The sequence below is a fragment of the Pyxicephalus adspersus genome, chromosome 1, assembly GCF_032062135.1.
Source record: "Pyxicephalus adspersus chromosome 1, UCB_Pads_2.0, whole genome shotgun sequence".
In the NCBI taxonomy this organism is placed as follows: Eukaryota; Metazoa; Chordata; class Amphibia; order Anura; family Pyxicephalidae; genus Pyxicephalus; species Pyxicephalus adspersus.
This window is the reverse complement of record NC_092858.1, coordinates 85429818-85446820: the sequence shown is the minus strand read 5'-3', so window position 1 is coordinate 85446820 and position 17003 is coordinate 85429818. Positions and strand designations below refer to the sequence as shown.

Sequence of the window (17003 nt, the reverse complement as noted above, 5' to 3'; positions counted from 1 at the left end):
TTCCAGTAGTTCAGCGAATAGTTGCCTTTAAATGAATATTCCTAAATTGGCCAGGTGCATTCCCTCATTGCAATAACCTAGAACACATTCCTACCTCACAATCAACCTGTAGCCTTCAGGTTTTGTTATATCACATGGTCAGTGTTACTACAGGGTTGTCTCCTAGCACAGAGAAGCCAATGAAAGGCTTCCGGACACAAGATTTGGGGATAAATGGGGTAAGGTGCAAAATTACTACATTAGATTAAACTCAGACACTGAAGAAAAACACCACACATTGCTTTGAAGCAGCACCCACATCAGATCTGTAAGTTTATTTGCTCAATGTGCGACAGTTACATAATGAATCACATTCATGATATTCCATCACTGAGGAAAACTGCTAGAAATGGTCCGTGTGCCAAAAAAAAAATCTGTACTGAAACACGGAGTTTGTTTAAAAAGAAAATTTAAACATAAAAATGATAATCCACTGATCTGACCTTAAATAATTCACTGCATTACAATGACAAAGAAGCACAAACATAGGCTTATTCAAAAACAGTAATTGTCCTACACATTAATAATTAGAATTTCACCATGACTAACACCAGACATTGAGGTTAGGCTAAAACTGGTGTTTATGACCCCTCCCAATCCCCATTTACCCATTTTTTTTTTTGTTTTTTTTTTAATGTTTTAATTTTTTTGTTTTTTTTTTCCTTTTTAGACCAAAATTATATATCTGCATGTCACAATAGCAACATCCATTACAGACCAATAAGTGATTATTACAGCTCTGTAGAACATTGTCTACTCTTTAACCCTTGCTTTCCAATGGAGAAAATTGTTTTTGCTTTTCAAAAATATAGGCAATGAAATTGAAGAGTAGTTGGCTTGCCATAGGAATACATAACATCTACTGTATAATTTAATTTCAAGCTACGTTATAGAAATACAACACTAGCATGCACAATATTGTATTGAGAATAATGCAGCGGTAGTCATTTCATTGGAAAAACTGTTATATAGGCAAGTGCAATAAAAAAAATGCTGCTTAGAACCTACTCATCATTCCTAGCATTGGAGCCCTCTTAAGATCCTTAAGGTTTTTTATAGCAGCCAAGAAAAGGAAAATAGTTATTGTAATTCCAGTAAATTACTTTCACACTGGACAAGTAAATTTAACACTGATCACTGAATAGAAGTTAGGGAACAGAAAGGAAAACTGTTAAAATATTCTGACTAGCCAATATATATTGGGTCGTATTGACTTTATATTAGGTATTCCCATTAATATGGTCTATATCATCATGCTACTCTAGCATTGCTATAGTAAGCATAGCTTACCAAGTCTGAATGAAAAGTTGCATCAGCTGAAATTTTGTCACATGTCCTGTAATTACCTATGGCTTAAAAATGATATATATGTAATAAAAAAAAATCTTCCTATACAGTTTCCTTTTAAATACTTCTAAACTAGAACGTTTAGAACTTTGGTTGTGAGTATCAAACCAGAAAAATTACATAAAGCAAAGTTTTCTAACAGAAGTAATCCTTTTAAATGCATGCCAAAAGACACTTATACATGGTAAGATGCGAGTAACTACCCTTCCACATAGCAGATGATGCAATGAATGAAAAAAAAAAAAAAATGAAAACAATTTTATCCAATTGTATGGTCAGGGATTGCTTCAGAGAAAGATTAGTGGGATTAAAGTTTAAAATTGTAATACAGAACTATTAGAAGAATATCTAGTTTTTGTTTGTGTTACTTCCCTGCTGTTTTATAGCCAAATGTTGACAAGAAAAATAAAAATTGTGGTTGAAAACTCTACAGGTAAATGCTCCCAGATATTTAAATATACACTGCAGGCTTTATTTTTTGTTTTTATTTTGAAGTGGAGGATTGGGGGGGTAATTATATTCACTTATTGTGGGTTCCACAATACTGCAGGACCAAAAAAGAATTACCTGAGGCACTCATTCCTACAACTCTTTCAGTACAGATTTTTTTTTCTTTTTTTGATGCAATGTCAGATTCCCTAAAATTTGAGGGGGCAGCCATCAACCCAGCTATGGTTTAGCAAGAATTAGCATGAAAAAAAATAATAAACACCACTCTGAGAATTATACTGTTTATTGGCTGTAAGAATACCTAGATTGTAGGTATCACGCTAGATAGAAAAGAGATTTAAAATTCCAGCTGAATATATTTTGGGACTCACAAGTAACTAAATCTATACTCCAGGTCATCAAAATTATTAACTGAAAAAGAAGCAATCTCATTAAATGTCAATTTGAGTACTGTTAAGGTTTTCTATTGCTCACAGAGTGAAGATTAGGTTAGTAGGGATACAATCATTTAATTGTGGCTGTAGAAGTCTGTGTAAACGAGACCTTGATAGGTGCAGTGCACAAAAGTACACGATACCCACTAAATAAATATGAATGAAGCATGAAGGGCAAGACGTGCATACAGCTAAAAATATAAATATAAAATAACTTACTGGAACCACAAAACTATTAAAAAGGCATTCCATTCAAGTTATTCCTATTCTTAAATCTCTTTCTAAATATGTCTAGCGATAACTTAAAATTAAAAACAGCTCCACTTTTATTAACTACAGAACAGTCCATGTGCCAGTGTTAGGCTGCCATTCCATACTAGCACAGCCAGTCTAACTTTCCACTCGTGGTGTTTTGGCAAAATGTCGAAGAGGCAATCAAAGACAGGTGGTAGGGTCTTCCCTGGGGAGGTTGTCCCTTCCTTGCCCTCCCCCACCCTCAACCCCCCACTTGTGGGAAAAAAAATAAAGACTGCGGTAGTAGCATCAGCGTGCGGCTGCCAGTCCATCGAGAGGTTTTAATTGTTTCCTTCACCGCCATCATCGTCTTGCTGATCACTTGTCCAGAGTGTTAGGTTGTCACGTAGGAGCTGCATGATAAGAGTAGAGTCCTTGTAGGAGTCCTCATTCAGGGTATCCAGCTCTGCAATAGCATCGTCAAAAGCCGTCTTGGCCAGATGGCAAGCCTGTTCAGGGGCGTTTTGGATCTCATAGTAGAACACAGAATAGTTGAGTGCCAGGCCCAGCCGTATAGGATGAGTAGGCTGCATGTGTTCCTTGCTAATCTCATGAGCCTCACTGTAAGCCTTTTCAGATGACTCAACCACTGCTGCCCTCTTTTCACCAGTAGCAACTTCTGCCAAGTATCGGTAATAATCGCCTTTCATTTTCAGGTAAAATACTTTGCTTTCATACTGTGTTTCACTACAATTTTTAATTAGAAAATTATCTAAGAGGCTCAACACATCCTGACATACCGCTTCTAATTCTTTTTCGATTTTCTCACGATAGGCCCGCACCATTTCTATTTTCTTTTCATTGCCATCAGCAGAGGTTTTTTGCTCAATACTGCTTATCACCCTCCATGAAGATCGACGGGCGCCAACAACATTCTTGTATGCAACAGACAACAGGTTCCTTTCCTCATTTGAAAGAGGGTCATTCAATTCCGTCACCTGGCAAAAATAAATAAAACATGAGTACTAAAAACTAAAATATTTAAAATATACTATGCATTTCAGTAATGTTAAGAATCTGACTGTCTTTATTGAAGTGGATGGAAAATGTTCTTTGCGGAGCAGAAAAAGACAGGAACTTTTTTAATGTAACTACAATTAAACAGAAATGCACCCAATACAGAAAATTACATGTCTCTTTCAGACTTGAAACAATAGGAAAAGAAGAGATTTCTTTTCTTCTTATCCCACAGGCATTCCTTCAAGAAGTCATTAAACGGGGCTAAATATTACAGCCAATCCTTTTTTTTATTTTTCTAAAAACTATGTTAACAAAACGTTGGGCAAAAAAAAAAATAGTAGCTATCCTGTCCTAAACTTTCATAACTTTGGCATTTTCAATCAAAGGTCTCCTCTCCATCCCACCATGTGAGTAGAGGAACAGCGGCAAATCAAATGACATGACAACTCTGCCAGGCTTGAATTTTAGTCAAAGTCTCCAGACTAAAAATGATTTCCACATAATAAAACAAGATGGAAAAGCTCAAACTGACCTTTCAACATGAGAGCTTTTTCTCTCTGAACATCGAATCATATTAGTCAACAGTGTTCAACTGTGACATTTTTTAAAGCCAGGTGGAAAGAAAATGTGTGGTAGCCCCTGTATTGTGACCCAACTCTTCAGGAATCGCCCAAAACAGTCAGGTGGTTACTGAAATGTGCTGGTTGGTGCACTCGGCTAAATGGGGCTAGGGAGAACATTGGTCGGGGGAAAAAGGATGCTTGTGTACATCAATAGATTGTAAGCTCTTCTGGGCAGGGTCTTCTCCTCCTCCTCCTCCTGTGCATTGCCTATTTAATGTGCAGGGCTGTGTAATATCTTGGCGCTATATAAATACTGTTTTAATTATATTCCATAGAATACGATTAGGTAAAGTCTGTACAAACAAGAACAGTATAATTCTACTCTTGTGCAATAGCCACAAAATTCATCTTCACTAGGCAAATTCTGTGTTATCATCTTGTGACAAAGTCCACAGAACCGAGAGAGTGAGAACAAGAGCAATGCTTTAGCTCACAGGAACTGAAAGTAAGGCCTTGTTCTCACTTTCATTTCCTGGGCAGTTTATTGTTGGTTCCCGTGTTGCTGACCACCTGCTACCCCCCACCGCCCAATAGTTTGATAGATAGTATGCAGGTGTTCATCAACCCCCCCCCCCCCCTCCTCCAAACAATCTGTTATGCCTCCATAAAGCCAGATCCTGCTTGATGTGTCAAGCTGTGGTAGTTGTAAAGCAAGCAAGATAAAGGCCTGCATCAGGAAAGTTTTTTCGTACTCTACAACACTATAAAGCATGGCACATATAAGATGGTAGTGGTTAGCTAAAAGAGGGAACTTCACTTTTAGGAACCAGGCCCTAATGTAATGCAAAAATGAGTTGAAACAGGGAGCAGTTTTAAAGTTTACATTTAGTGAGTGACGTATGAAAATCTCAAAAAAAGGCAATTTGTATTTATCATTAAAACACTCTAAATTTAATAGCTTTCCAGTTGTTTGCTTTTTTCTAAGAAAAGTGTAGCAGTTAATTACGTTTTAACTTCATGGCCAACTATAGGGGCTGTGGGGGATGTGAAAAAAGATTTTGTCACATTTGCCTCTGTCCCAGGCAGAGAATCGGAATGTGACAAATGAGATGGGAGAAATTTGCAAAGAATTCACATCAGTAAGGAATAAATAGCCATACGGGTGAAAGGTTTATAGGGCAGGTTTTTATAAATTATGTCCTTAAGTTTGTGTGCATCTAACACTCATCTGTGGCAACCTAATCACAGAATATTTTATGTGAAGGACGGCAGTAAAAAAATAAGGTATACTGTGAGTAGGCAGTAGGCATACGTCTTGGTCGGGGATGACAGGCAAACACATTTAAATGAGAAGTCAGCAACAGTAACCTACATATTTTGTCAAATACACAGTATTTATATAGCCCGATCATATTACGCAGCTTTGTACAAAGTCCATAGTCATGTCACTAGCTGTCCCTCAAAGGAGCTCACAATCTATTGTCGCTACCATAGTCATTTGTCATTATTATAGTCCAAGGTCAATTTTAGGGGCAAGCCAATTAACCTCACTGGATGTTTTTGGAAATGTGGGAGGAAACCCACACAAACACGGGGAGAACCGGAGAACTCCATGCCAATAGTGTCCTGTCCAAGATTTGAACCTGGGACCCAGCGCTGCAAAGGCCAGAGCACCTATTTTTTTTACTACATTATCCCTTCCTAGAGTTGGAAGGTAAGTACAGATGTTAAAGTGCCAATGAAATTGTACCCATCTAATTCTGGTGAAACTGATTTTTAGGGGGATGTCTACCATTAACCTTTTTTGCTAAAAAGGTATTAAGATAAATAAAAAGGATAAACTAACGGGATTATTGCTTGAAAGTAAGTGGACAATGCTTCAGACACAAGTTGCTTTAGCACTCACCTGTTCCCACTCCCTTGCAATGGGCTATCTTTCTTCGGTACACAATTTTGGGCCATTTTAATTGGCTGTGCTGGGTTGGCGCATCTTATTCAATCTCAGCACATGCAGAGAAAGTGGGAACGCTAGGTATCCTGGAAACCATAGTGGACACTGGCTAGATCGAGCAGACAGGTAAGAGACCATTGCAGAAGGGACAGACTATCGCCTTCTGCAATAATAACCTACCTGCTATGTATTTTTACAAGTGAAACTTTAGTTCCGCTTAAAAAAAAAAAAAAAAAAAAATTCACATTTTGAAAATGCTAGTTGCCCACTAGAACATGAATAATGAAACACCTGATCTCCAAACGTCTTGGTCAGTGATGACAGGCAAACACATTTAAATGAGAAGTCAGCAACAGTAACCTACATATTTTGTCACATCACATTCCAGGGTAAGGATTTCTATTCTACAGGAAACCTGCCATAGGAGGAACAAAGAATACCACTGCTGAGCTGCTCTTCAGAAAATGTTTACTGCCATGATATCTTCTCGCTATAAGAAAAAGAATGAAAAACATTTAAAAGGACCCTGTGGCCTTTACACTTGTTCTGTGTCAGGAACTCAAAATAATAATAAAGTCAATGCAAGCAGATTCCATTTTCTGCAGATATCCTTGCAATGGTACATGGGAGTTTGGGGTAAACTAGGGATTTTCCTTATGCACAGGTGCTCCAGATAACTGGTAAGGGAATATTCAAGAAGAGAGGTGCACAGTACAACCATGAATGAAGCAGAGTTGTACAGGGCAGATGCCTCCACAGCAAACAGCACGATGGTGACTCCACCAAATCTCACGTAACAGATACACCGCTATGAGGCCAACATAGTGCAGGAGAAGCCACAAGGTGGAGTGCAGGACCATGTCGCATGACATTTCCAAGAGTGATAATTACGTATAAAAAAAAAACATGAAACCATGGAAATGTCAGTATAACCAAAATACACAAACTTGAATTTCTGTGTGCATGCTCAGGAACCATGTCATCTCGGGCCAATTAGGATGACCAAAGATGGGGACACAAAGAAGAGAAGAGGAAGATGGTCTGTGAGAGAATGACAACAGGCGAGTTTTTTACAAATTGCTATCGGGCAGATAGTTTCAGTAGAGTTAGTACTGCTTTAACAGTTGCCTTTCAAAAACGTATTAAAAAAAAAAACAAGTTACCCAAAGAAAAAAGGAAAACAATGAAGATAATGTTACATAGTAGAAATAATAGGGATAAACAAGCGCCATCCCCATAAATGTAAAGTATAGCATTTCTTCAAATAGAACATACCAATTTCAAATTAGTAGCAGAACAGGCGTTCCTTTGCGGCTTCCCTGCACCTGACACTTTGCCAGCCACCCGCACCACAACTACAACATTTTACAGCAGATGCTACTGAACCACTCACCGGCACCCCCATTCATTCTAAATGGGCTGCCATGAGCGAAACACCACACAAGGTAGCTGTAATTGTACCACTAACACATTGCCAGCCTTATAAAAGCCTGTTAAGAATATTTAAATATCTATAATGTGGTACTGTAATAGTATTTTTATTTTCAAATTTTACGTTTCTTTTATACTTTATTTTGAGAAGGACCATCGACAATGTTCTGCATTTTATCAACCACAACCCAATGATACCCTGCACAGGAAGCAGGGCTACAATGATTTACCTTTTTGCTCCCAGAGCAAAAGATCCTAGTACAGTTTCCCAGAATTCAAGGCACTGGTACAGTCATGACTCATTAGTTCTTACCCCGGTCACTTCAGTGCTTTGTTTTTTTTGTTTACTTGAAGTGGGTCTTAACTCTAGACAAACATAAAAAATGGGAATACACAGCAAGCACATTTTCACCAATAGACTCTGTTGTTTTTATAAAGAGCAAGGCACAAAAAATAAAATGAGTATGTCGTTTTTGAGAGAGCAATTTGAACCCGGATAATGCCTGAACACCACACAGATCTTTCTTAAGAAAGCTGATAAAAGGCAGGTATATTTTGTGTTATCTTGAGATGCAATACATAGCTGCAATTGTTTCCTGTATATGTACTATTGCACATATCTTTGTAATAGCCTCTAGTAGGCACAGGCAACATTTAGTGAGTTAAATGTGCTTTCAATGCACATGAAGTGAGCGAGCAAGTCAATTAGATTGTGTTGTTGCTTTTCAGCACAACTTGACGAGGCATTGATAAAATTGCAGAAAACAAACAACTGTCAGGTCAACAGCCTTGCTATACATACAAGGCATTGTAATTATCAGGAATAGCAGGACAGAAAATAAACTGAATAAAAATCTACTCAGTTTAAAGAGGTTACATTTACAGTCTGACCAAACAGTCTGAAGGTCTGACCACACGTGCAGTTAAAAAAAAAAGGAGAAATATAAGTGCTTCCATACTAAACCTCCTTTTAAAAAAAGCATTACATCTTTGCCAAGCACATCTTCGGTTTCAATATTTTCTAGATGTCTGACCCAGTCCCATTAGAATCTGAGGCTTGAGATCTAAATCCACAGATTACCTAAATGTATCTCTAGAGCAAGATAGAAATCCAACACATCACAAAAGTAAAAAACTGCTTTGGTAAAGAGCTCAGTAACTGTACTAAAATGGCCAAAAACAAACACTTATGCCAAGTCTACCCAAAACTTACAATAAAAATATCTGACTAGAGTTGGGCTTTAACATACAGACAGGTAAGCCTTCTAGAAGGAAGAACCAAGGCCAAGCACACAACTTTTTTCTCTTAGTGAGGTCCATATTTTCAAACTCTCTCTTCCACTCATTGAAGGGTTATAGCCTAGTTATGATTTAAAGTCCCCCCCCAACGCCACACAAATACAGTTTGGTTAAGAAAAGCATGTTTCCCACCCAAACCAACATTACACTAAACCCCAAAAATGACAGCAGGGTTTATTGGGAGTTATTCAGGGGCTGTTTTTATGCTGTAAGTTCTGCGGGAAGCATCACAAGTAAGTTATTGATTGAAGTGGAAATCTCTCACTCTTAAAAAGAATATATGAAACATACTGGTGAAGTATCACTTTACATATGAAGGAATTTTAAATAGATTCCACATCACAAAAGAAAAAATATAGTACACGTTTTAAGAAAAAAAAAAAAAGTTAGCATATTTTTAAGAATTATCCTAGTGGCATGTTTCATCCCAACTCAGTCTGTGTATTGGCTAATTTTTGCCAAAAAGGGGGGTTAACATGGAACTTAAATTCCACTTGTATGTTTGTATGATCAGGAAGGTCATTACTGCTGAACAAGACAGGTGATGTTCATTGTGCAATAATGTATCTTACCTGCCTGATCGTTAAGGGTTTAAGCAAAAAGTTGAGTTGCTTTGGCCGTCAGGGAAACCTGGCATTCCCAGCTTTCCTTGTGTGTAAACCCCAGCACGGCCAATGATGGTCCAGAAGGGGAAGATGAGATGAGATGCAAGACGACAGCCCCCTTCGCTGGAACACGGACAGTAGAGTTCAGCCTGGGTTCTGCCTTATTTGTTCCTACTGCATTAAACTGAACTAGTTTTGTTCCTTAGACAAGTAACTAAGCCATTGCAGACCCAGTATTCCACTGCAGGCCCAAGCACTCCCAATAAAAAATGAATGGGAGCAATTCGAAAGTACTTTATACATTCCGCTGAGGCCGTAATGAGGAATGGTTCAAGCAAACAACAAGTCCCATTTGGAAGAACCACAGCACAGATGAGCAAATGTGTAACCTCTGGTGCAGTTTACCATTCCTGGGCACACAGCAGCAGTTTGCTAGAAGCTCAGGAGTGGCTACATTTTTTTTTTAGTTAGGCCCCTCTCAGACTTGTGGTAGAAGAATATTCATGGTTAGCTGCTCATCTTCAATACAATGCGGTTTATCCCTGCAATAGTTGTACCAACTGCTGTTCAACCTCCATCACATTTAACCTGTGTTTTGCGGTTGAGGTTTGTTACAGTTTAATATTTGAGGTAATAAAATGGCAACTGCTACAAGCTGTGGTTGAAGGCGATTGTATTCATGTCAATGGTAAGCAGCTTAAGGGCAGCCAGAAGCAACATGTGGGGTTAAGCAAATGCACTGCAACCTCCTGCACAAAGTGTGACTACACAACTCTCATTGGTTGAGCTGGATCAGATGAGAGAGTGGTTATACCCTCAGCAAATTGCAGTCTGAAATTAGCCTTTCCAGTGGATGCAATACTGAAGAAAAAAACACTAACATTTTTTACATAACTATCACTAATATAAGAAAAATTCAAATACATCCACAAAGCACCTACCTGATTCCCTGTTTAAATATCTGTTGCAATTAAAGGGACTCACATGGGAGAATCATAGAGGCTGACATTGCAAAATATTCTTTTTGATAATGCTAGATCTCTGGCCGTCACGCTAATTGTCTTCAATGCCGAGTCACTGACTTGGTACCAGAGTAGAGATAAAAGAACCCTCATTTACAGCATCCTTGTTCTAAGCCAGTGGCTTAGCACTTACAGGAATGATAAACCCACAAACAGTTTTTTTATCTCTTTCAAATGTCTTATACAGTTCTCTCTGGGTCTTCATTTTTCAAACACCATCACATCAGAGGCCCCAATCTGGGGCAAGCTTATTTTATGCCCATGTGCTCCTCCAAATACATAATGCCCACTCACTACTTTGGTATAAATTGGGCAGTAAAGTGTGCCTGTACGCCCAGGGTGTGCCATCAATTAAACAGTGATGGAGACGAAATGGGTTACAACAATCCAGCTGCTTTGTGCCACTGCAGGTAATGTAGGCCCTGGGAGGGTGCAGCACATTATTTACAACCGGGCATCCAGTGAATGTAGCCACAGTTTAAATAGTATATTACAAGAACTAGACTCACAGTAAGTGTAGCTAAAACACTAAATTCCTTGTTTGGGTTTAACAAAGCTTTACTCAATATGCAGCCAGGCAACTACATCCTCCCTAAGAGGCCTGCAACGGGAGCCCCATATTTCCCCTAACATTTCACCTAAAGGAAAGTCCAACATAATTCCTCCGTAAAACTACAAATACCTTTATTCACATCGGGAAAGTACTCCAAGTAGTTGGTTTGGTGGCAGAATACCAAATCACAGTGATAGCACTACACATGGACACAGTAAAATGTTTAAAAGAAAAATAAATATGTTACAGTTAGATCATTAAAAGTATAATTAAAAAAAAAATAGGTATAGACTTCTGTTACAATGAATATTTCAGCCTTCTGGTAAATGTGATGGGAATTAATGGATCTGTACCAATCTGTCACTATAAAGGGCCTGCCCTTGCCCTACCTAGACTCGTATTCTGCCTAACCCACTACTATGACACTCCATAACATAGATCTTCCAAGGGTTCAAATGTCACTTCCTCTGTCTCCTACATGGAAAAGCTTGGAACAATAAAATCTCAGGCTCAAGCACTTTGGTTAGACATGCCTAACTGTTTACACAAAATACTAATTTTCAGGCCACCGCTTGCAAAATAGAGATGAAGGTAAAATAATGGTGTCGAGTACCAAGAACCTTAAGTCTAAATAAAACAAAAATATTTGTAGGACTTTACTAGTAAGATTTTTTTTGCTAATTTAGGGGTAAGCAACAGAAAATAAATGTCACAGTAATACCAGGAAGGGTAGCACAGGAGACACATGGGCAGGCTCCTAGACACAAAGGTCCCAGTGAAGTCCAAGAAAGGGTGACTCAGCATAGCTATTACTTTTCAGCTAAACCATTCATAAAAATTTCCCTTTTTACAACATCATACATGTATTCAGGAATGAAAAAAAATGACACTATGAATTGCAATTTCCCAGCAACTTCCCAGAAAGGTATAAATAGAGGTATTGTATAGAGACACAAACACCATGGCTTAGCTCATAATGAACCCAAATGTATTTGGATCAGGAACAAAATTCTGGATTGGTCAATTTTTTCCCCTATTTTTTCCAGAGGATGCCATCTTATTCTAAATATCAGAGCTGATCTTTAGCTCGGGTCCCACCCATGCATGGATTTTTCCCAAGTGCTGCAGTTCATACTTTGCATTGCTTAAATCCATGAAAGATCAAGATGCATGTCACGATGGTCCTAAGGATGGTTATGTCTGATCTAGAGACTGAACTTCTTCCTGCTGTCAAACCAAGTGAACATATTCTAACAGAATGATCAGATGACTCATTAAAAAATATATATTTATTATGTATCACATATTTTGCATGCAGGTTAGCTACAACTAATAAAAATGCAGGAAGGAATGCATAGCAGCCCAGCTGACATCCCATGCCCTGTATGCAAGGAGCATTATGTGAAATGTTACAGCAAAGGATTATATATATACCCATTGAGCAATGTAACATTTTGCACATTGAATTGTGAACAATAGGGTTCTGGATTTAATCCCCCATGGACAATATATATATATATATATATATATATATGCACACAGACTTAACAGGTGGCAAGACCATGGATGTGAGTGTGGGCAGCTATATCTGTCATTATCTCTAACATCTTCTCAGCTCCAGGACATTTTATTCACATAGACATGTTCCAGCTTTATACTATCATGTATCACAAAAGGGAATGCACATCTAAGAAAAAGTAGAATTTGTATTTTTGTGAGTGAAAAACATTTCTGTAAAGCCCACATGACATGAGACTAGGCATAGCCTCCTATCATATGGCAATCTAGCATGTATGTGATGAGTGCACTATGTTGGAGAAGTGCCATACATGCTGTCTGGTACCAACCACCTGGGTGCAATGCAGATTTGGTCTCCAAATGACATCACTGGTTGCCATAGAAATAGGTGAGGTAACACTTCCAGCTGAACTGTGTGAGGGCAGAGAAGGACATAGTTTTGCATACAAGTCATCTATGGAGACAACTTTCTGCATATATAACTCATTGTCAATCATTTTTTTTTGTTTACATGTAAATTTCCTATTAATTAAAATATTTTAATTGATGATCCTTAGTATAAATATATTGTAATAAAACAGGAACATGATTTAATATTTTTTTACACATGCAAAATAACTAAATAAAAGGGATACAATTCCATAGGAATATAGACAAAATCTAACCCCATGTGAGCTGGATCCATGACAAGGCAGTCATGGTGCAGAGCTAGAACTGGTTTTACAAGGAATCTGTGTGAATAGATTGGGGAACAGCAGCCTACAATCAAGGGAAATGCACCTGCGAGTGCACCCAAGTTTTCCCAATCCATTTAAACAATTGCCTCTCTTGTGATCCCCCTCCCTCCTCCAGACAGTCCAGCCTCTTCTCTGCAATATGACAAATGCAGAATCTTCTGGAAGGGCTGCTACTGCCTCCCACCATTGCTTTGTCTACAAAAATGGGATTGCTGATATTTCTTCCCCTTTCTGTCTGGAAGGAGCAGGGATGGGGAGAAGCAGCAATGTGGGTAAGATGGTGGAGGGGGCATTGTATGAGCTGGCTCTTTAAATGAAAAGCAAGGTAAGGGTGTGATGGGTGCCAGCAGCTGGGCTGCTAGGAGAAGCCTGCATGGTGCCAATGGGGAGAGGAAAATGAGCCCTGGCAGGGTAGGAATGGCAGTGACGGTGGCAGAGACATTTGTGGTAATAGTAGGGGGGGCAGTATGGGATAGAGCTATCTGCAGTGCCCATCTGCCCCCAGGCACGCCTCACCACCCCACCCTGCACACACTGATAGGCCACATGTACCGCGGGGGAGATGGTGCCATCCCATAGGAGGCTCCCCTCATGCCGCCACTGTCGCCCACATTACATGCCGCTATTCCCGCACAGCGCCCACCCTCCTCTCCGCACTTACTGCCTTCATAGCAGCGGCCATGTCGTCGTATCTCTCGGCTTGTTCAGCCAGTCGGGCTTTCTGCACCAGCTGCTCGCGGTCCACCATCTTGTAGCGCAGAAGTGATTTGCGGCGGGCAGAGGAGTCGGGTGCGGCTAGCACTGGGCGCTTGAGGTGAGGCGGCGGGGAGAGCCCTGGTGTGTGCTGAGCGCTGCCTTTCTATCCCGGTGTCACACACTGCTCTGCTGTCACTGTGCTGCCTATGCGGCTGAATAACGGTCTCTACACTCGCCGGTGACTCCCTGCTGTCTGCGCGTGCCTCCTGGGACCGCCCACTCTCTTCGCACCTCCTATCGTGTGTGGAACCGCCCGGTGGCGTCATCTCTCCCCCCTCTTTACTGTCCCCCGCCCTTCCCCCTCTTGGCTGATGTCAGCAGCCGTAAAAGGCCAGCCGGCGGCTCTCGGGCTTCTGAGAGGCGCACGCGAGTTGTTGGGCGGTGGCTAGAGGCAGCCGAGTGCTAATGGCTGCGCGCTGTTGCATTGTGGGAGCTGTAGTCTTTCCGGACCTGCGGCGTCAACGCCTGTAGAGGGAAACGCCTTGCAGGAAAGACTACAAGTCCCTGCACAGGACTGGTACTCAATTTTTCCTCATAGCACCATGTTACCTCATATGGACGAGTGCATGGCTTGTACTCTAAAATATGAGGTTTGTGAAAAAGTAGAGCTGTACTTACCTTTACCCTACTTGTTTACCTAAATAAAAGATGTCATTTGCTGTTTTGTCTTCTGCAATTTTTATCTGGGTACAGGACCTTCATCTATTTGGTAACCACTTCTGATGTAACAATGGTGCAGATGTGATGTTCCCTGGGGTGCACAGTGCAATCAGAATAAGTCCTTATAGTACCAGAGGCCTGGGGTTTTATAACCTCCTGGGTGGTTCATTTCTGTCCGGATTTATATGTCTAAAAGCGGTACATTGTCTTTCATGAAATTTATTTTACAGTATAATATAACAGTATAAGTATTATAAAGTTTGAAACACAAATTCATGTCAAAATTACAAATAAATACAAAAAAAAAAAAAAAATAAACTTTGACATGATTGTGTGTTAAAACTTTATTATACTCATACTGTTATATTATACTGTAAAACAAATTTTCATTAAGGACAATGTACATAAAAAATTCAGTGTATTGCATTTAATACAGTTATTTTCTATTGAATGCAATATAAAATAATTTGAAATTCGCACCCATAGCGACGTTTGTACGCACCAACATCACCGGGAACTCCCAGGGAACACCAGCGCACTCCCTGGGGGACAGATCAGGGAGGAGGACCCAGCCAGAGGATGGCATGAGCCTGGAGGACACCGATGGGACCAGGTAAGTGTTTGTTTTTTACTTTTTTTACTTTACCAAGTGTGACTCGTAGTTACCGCCTTCAGCTTGTTTTTTTTACCCTGAGTCACACTCAGGGTTACTGCTGAGGAGGTTAACGGTCTAAATTTTTAGAGAAAAGATAAAGATAACGTGTTTTTTTTTTTTTTTTTTTTTTAGCACAAGAGTCATGCTAAACCTCTTCTACCTAAAAACAAAACAAAAAACATGCAGGAGTTAACCATGCAGTCACTGAGGGGAGCCCGTCCATGGTCACCATCCTATTTTTCACTTGCTGCTACCTTCTGATAGGTAAGCCTGAACAATGTAGGTCGGAGGTGCATAATACCCCAATTTACTGGGCTGTATTCTCCACGGTCTGGGCTTGAGAGCCACATCCTTGAACAGGTAGTTGGCTTAGGACCCTTTCATTGCCTGACAAACATTTTCCACATATTATTACACAGTATTTATATAGCAACATCATATTACGCAGCACTGTACAAAGTCCATAGTCATGCCACTAGCTGTCCCTCACACGAGCTCATCATTTAATGTCCCTACTATAGATATATCACATATTACAGTGTAAGGTCAATCTGGGAGGGAGCCAATCAATCTAACTGCATGTTTTTGGAATGTGGGAGGAGACTGGAGAACCCAGAGGAAACCCATGCAAACACGGGGAGAACCTGCAAACTCCATGCAGATATTGTCCTGGCTGAGATGCAAACCTGTGACCTAGAGCTGCAAAGGCCAGAGTGCTAACCACTGAGCCTGCCTATATGATTTCAAACATTAGTGTACCAATGTGTACATGAAGCGTATAGAAAGCATGTTCAATGCTCTGAGCCCCTTTGCTAAAACCTGTGTTTGCCCATATAGGAAATGTAACAAGTTTACCTTAATACCCAGCCGTCCCTCTCTGCTCATCGTCCTGTCACTGAAAGGAGCATAGAGAAATACCCATTACTTCCAGAAATACCCAATATTTCCAGAAATAGCCTGTACTTCCAGAAATACCCAGTACTTCCAGGTCTGAGATCAAGTATCTTACTTGCCTTGTCATGTGACAAGGCAATAGGGGCAGGGAGTCCGCTCCTAATATTCTAGGGCACAAATTTTAAAGAGTGACCACATGGGATTGTCTCCCCTGGCACCCATCTTTCTCATTTAATGTCAGTCAATAAATACATTTATAGCGTTTAGTGGCAGTCTTTCTGACTGCTTTCTGACTCTCTTTTTTCTTATAGGTATCAGGCTGTCTCAGTCGCCAGGCAGAAGAATCTGTGGAGGTGCCAATCGCTGGGCAGGTTTGCTGTCAATCTTGTGGCTGATTGGCAGCCAACCTTTTGGAGGGAAAACAACTGTCCAGTAACATTTTACTCTACCCTTTATACTCATTTTTCCTCAGGAACGGTCACAGCTACATCACCTGTTCCAGCCCCCTGTTTACCCTTTATGAGGTAATGGACAGTTGGTTATGGTTTACATTTGAATCGTAATGACTAAATGTATTTGGTTTAATAACGATTAATAGAATGTTGGTGTATGTTTTAATATGGATTATTTATTTAAAGTAAGTTTATTTATTTATAATCCAATAGAGGAGCTGTGGCCTAACCTTTTACCACAATCAGATTGGTGTGTTTTTATTCACTGCAATTTTGTTAAATAAAAGAGGCGGTGGGTGTTTATAGGGCGCACAATGCCATGTTAGTCCTTAATCTGGCCATACAGGTTAAGTGAATTTGTGCAAATGGACATAAACAACTGA

At 39.9% G+C, this 17003-nt stretch overlaps 1 protein-coding gene across 1 annotated transcript; it reads right to left on the bottom strand.

The window, feature by feature from the left end:
- Window positions 1-281: 281 nt before the first annotated feature.
- Window positions 282-14186, bottom strand: YWHAG (tyrosine 3-monooxygenase/tryptophan 5-monooxygenase activation protein gamma). The gene is made up of 2 exons (XM_072416793.1): window positions 13865-14186; window positions 282-3502 (listed from the first exon to the last, which is right to left on the bottom strand). Exons 1-2 carry the CDS (start codon window positions 13949-13951, stop codon window positions 2846-2848), a joined length of 744 nt encoding a protein of 247 aa, XP_072272894.1. The 5' UTR covers window positions 13952-14186; the 3' UTR covers window positions 282-2845.
- Window positions 14187-17003: the final 2817 nt, after the last annotated feature.

Excerpts from the sequence above, each read along its gene's own strand:
- YWHAG (XM_072416793.1), bottom strand. The coding sequence starts at position 13,951 with ATGGTGGACCGCGAGCAGCTGGTGCAGAAAGCCCGACTGGCTGAACAA. Across the intron at positions 3,503-13,864 it reads TGGCCGCTGCTATGAAGGCA|GTGACGGAATTGAATGACCC; the intron begins GTAAGTGCGGAG and ends TATTTTTGCCAG.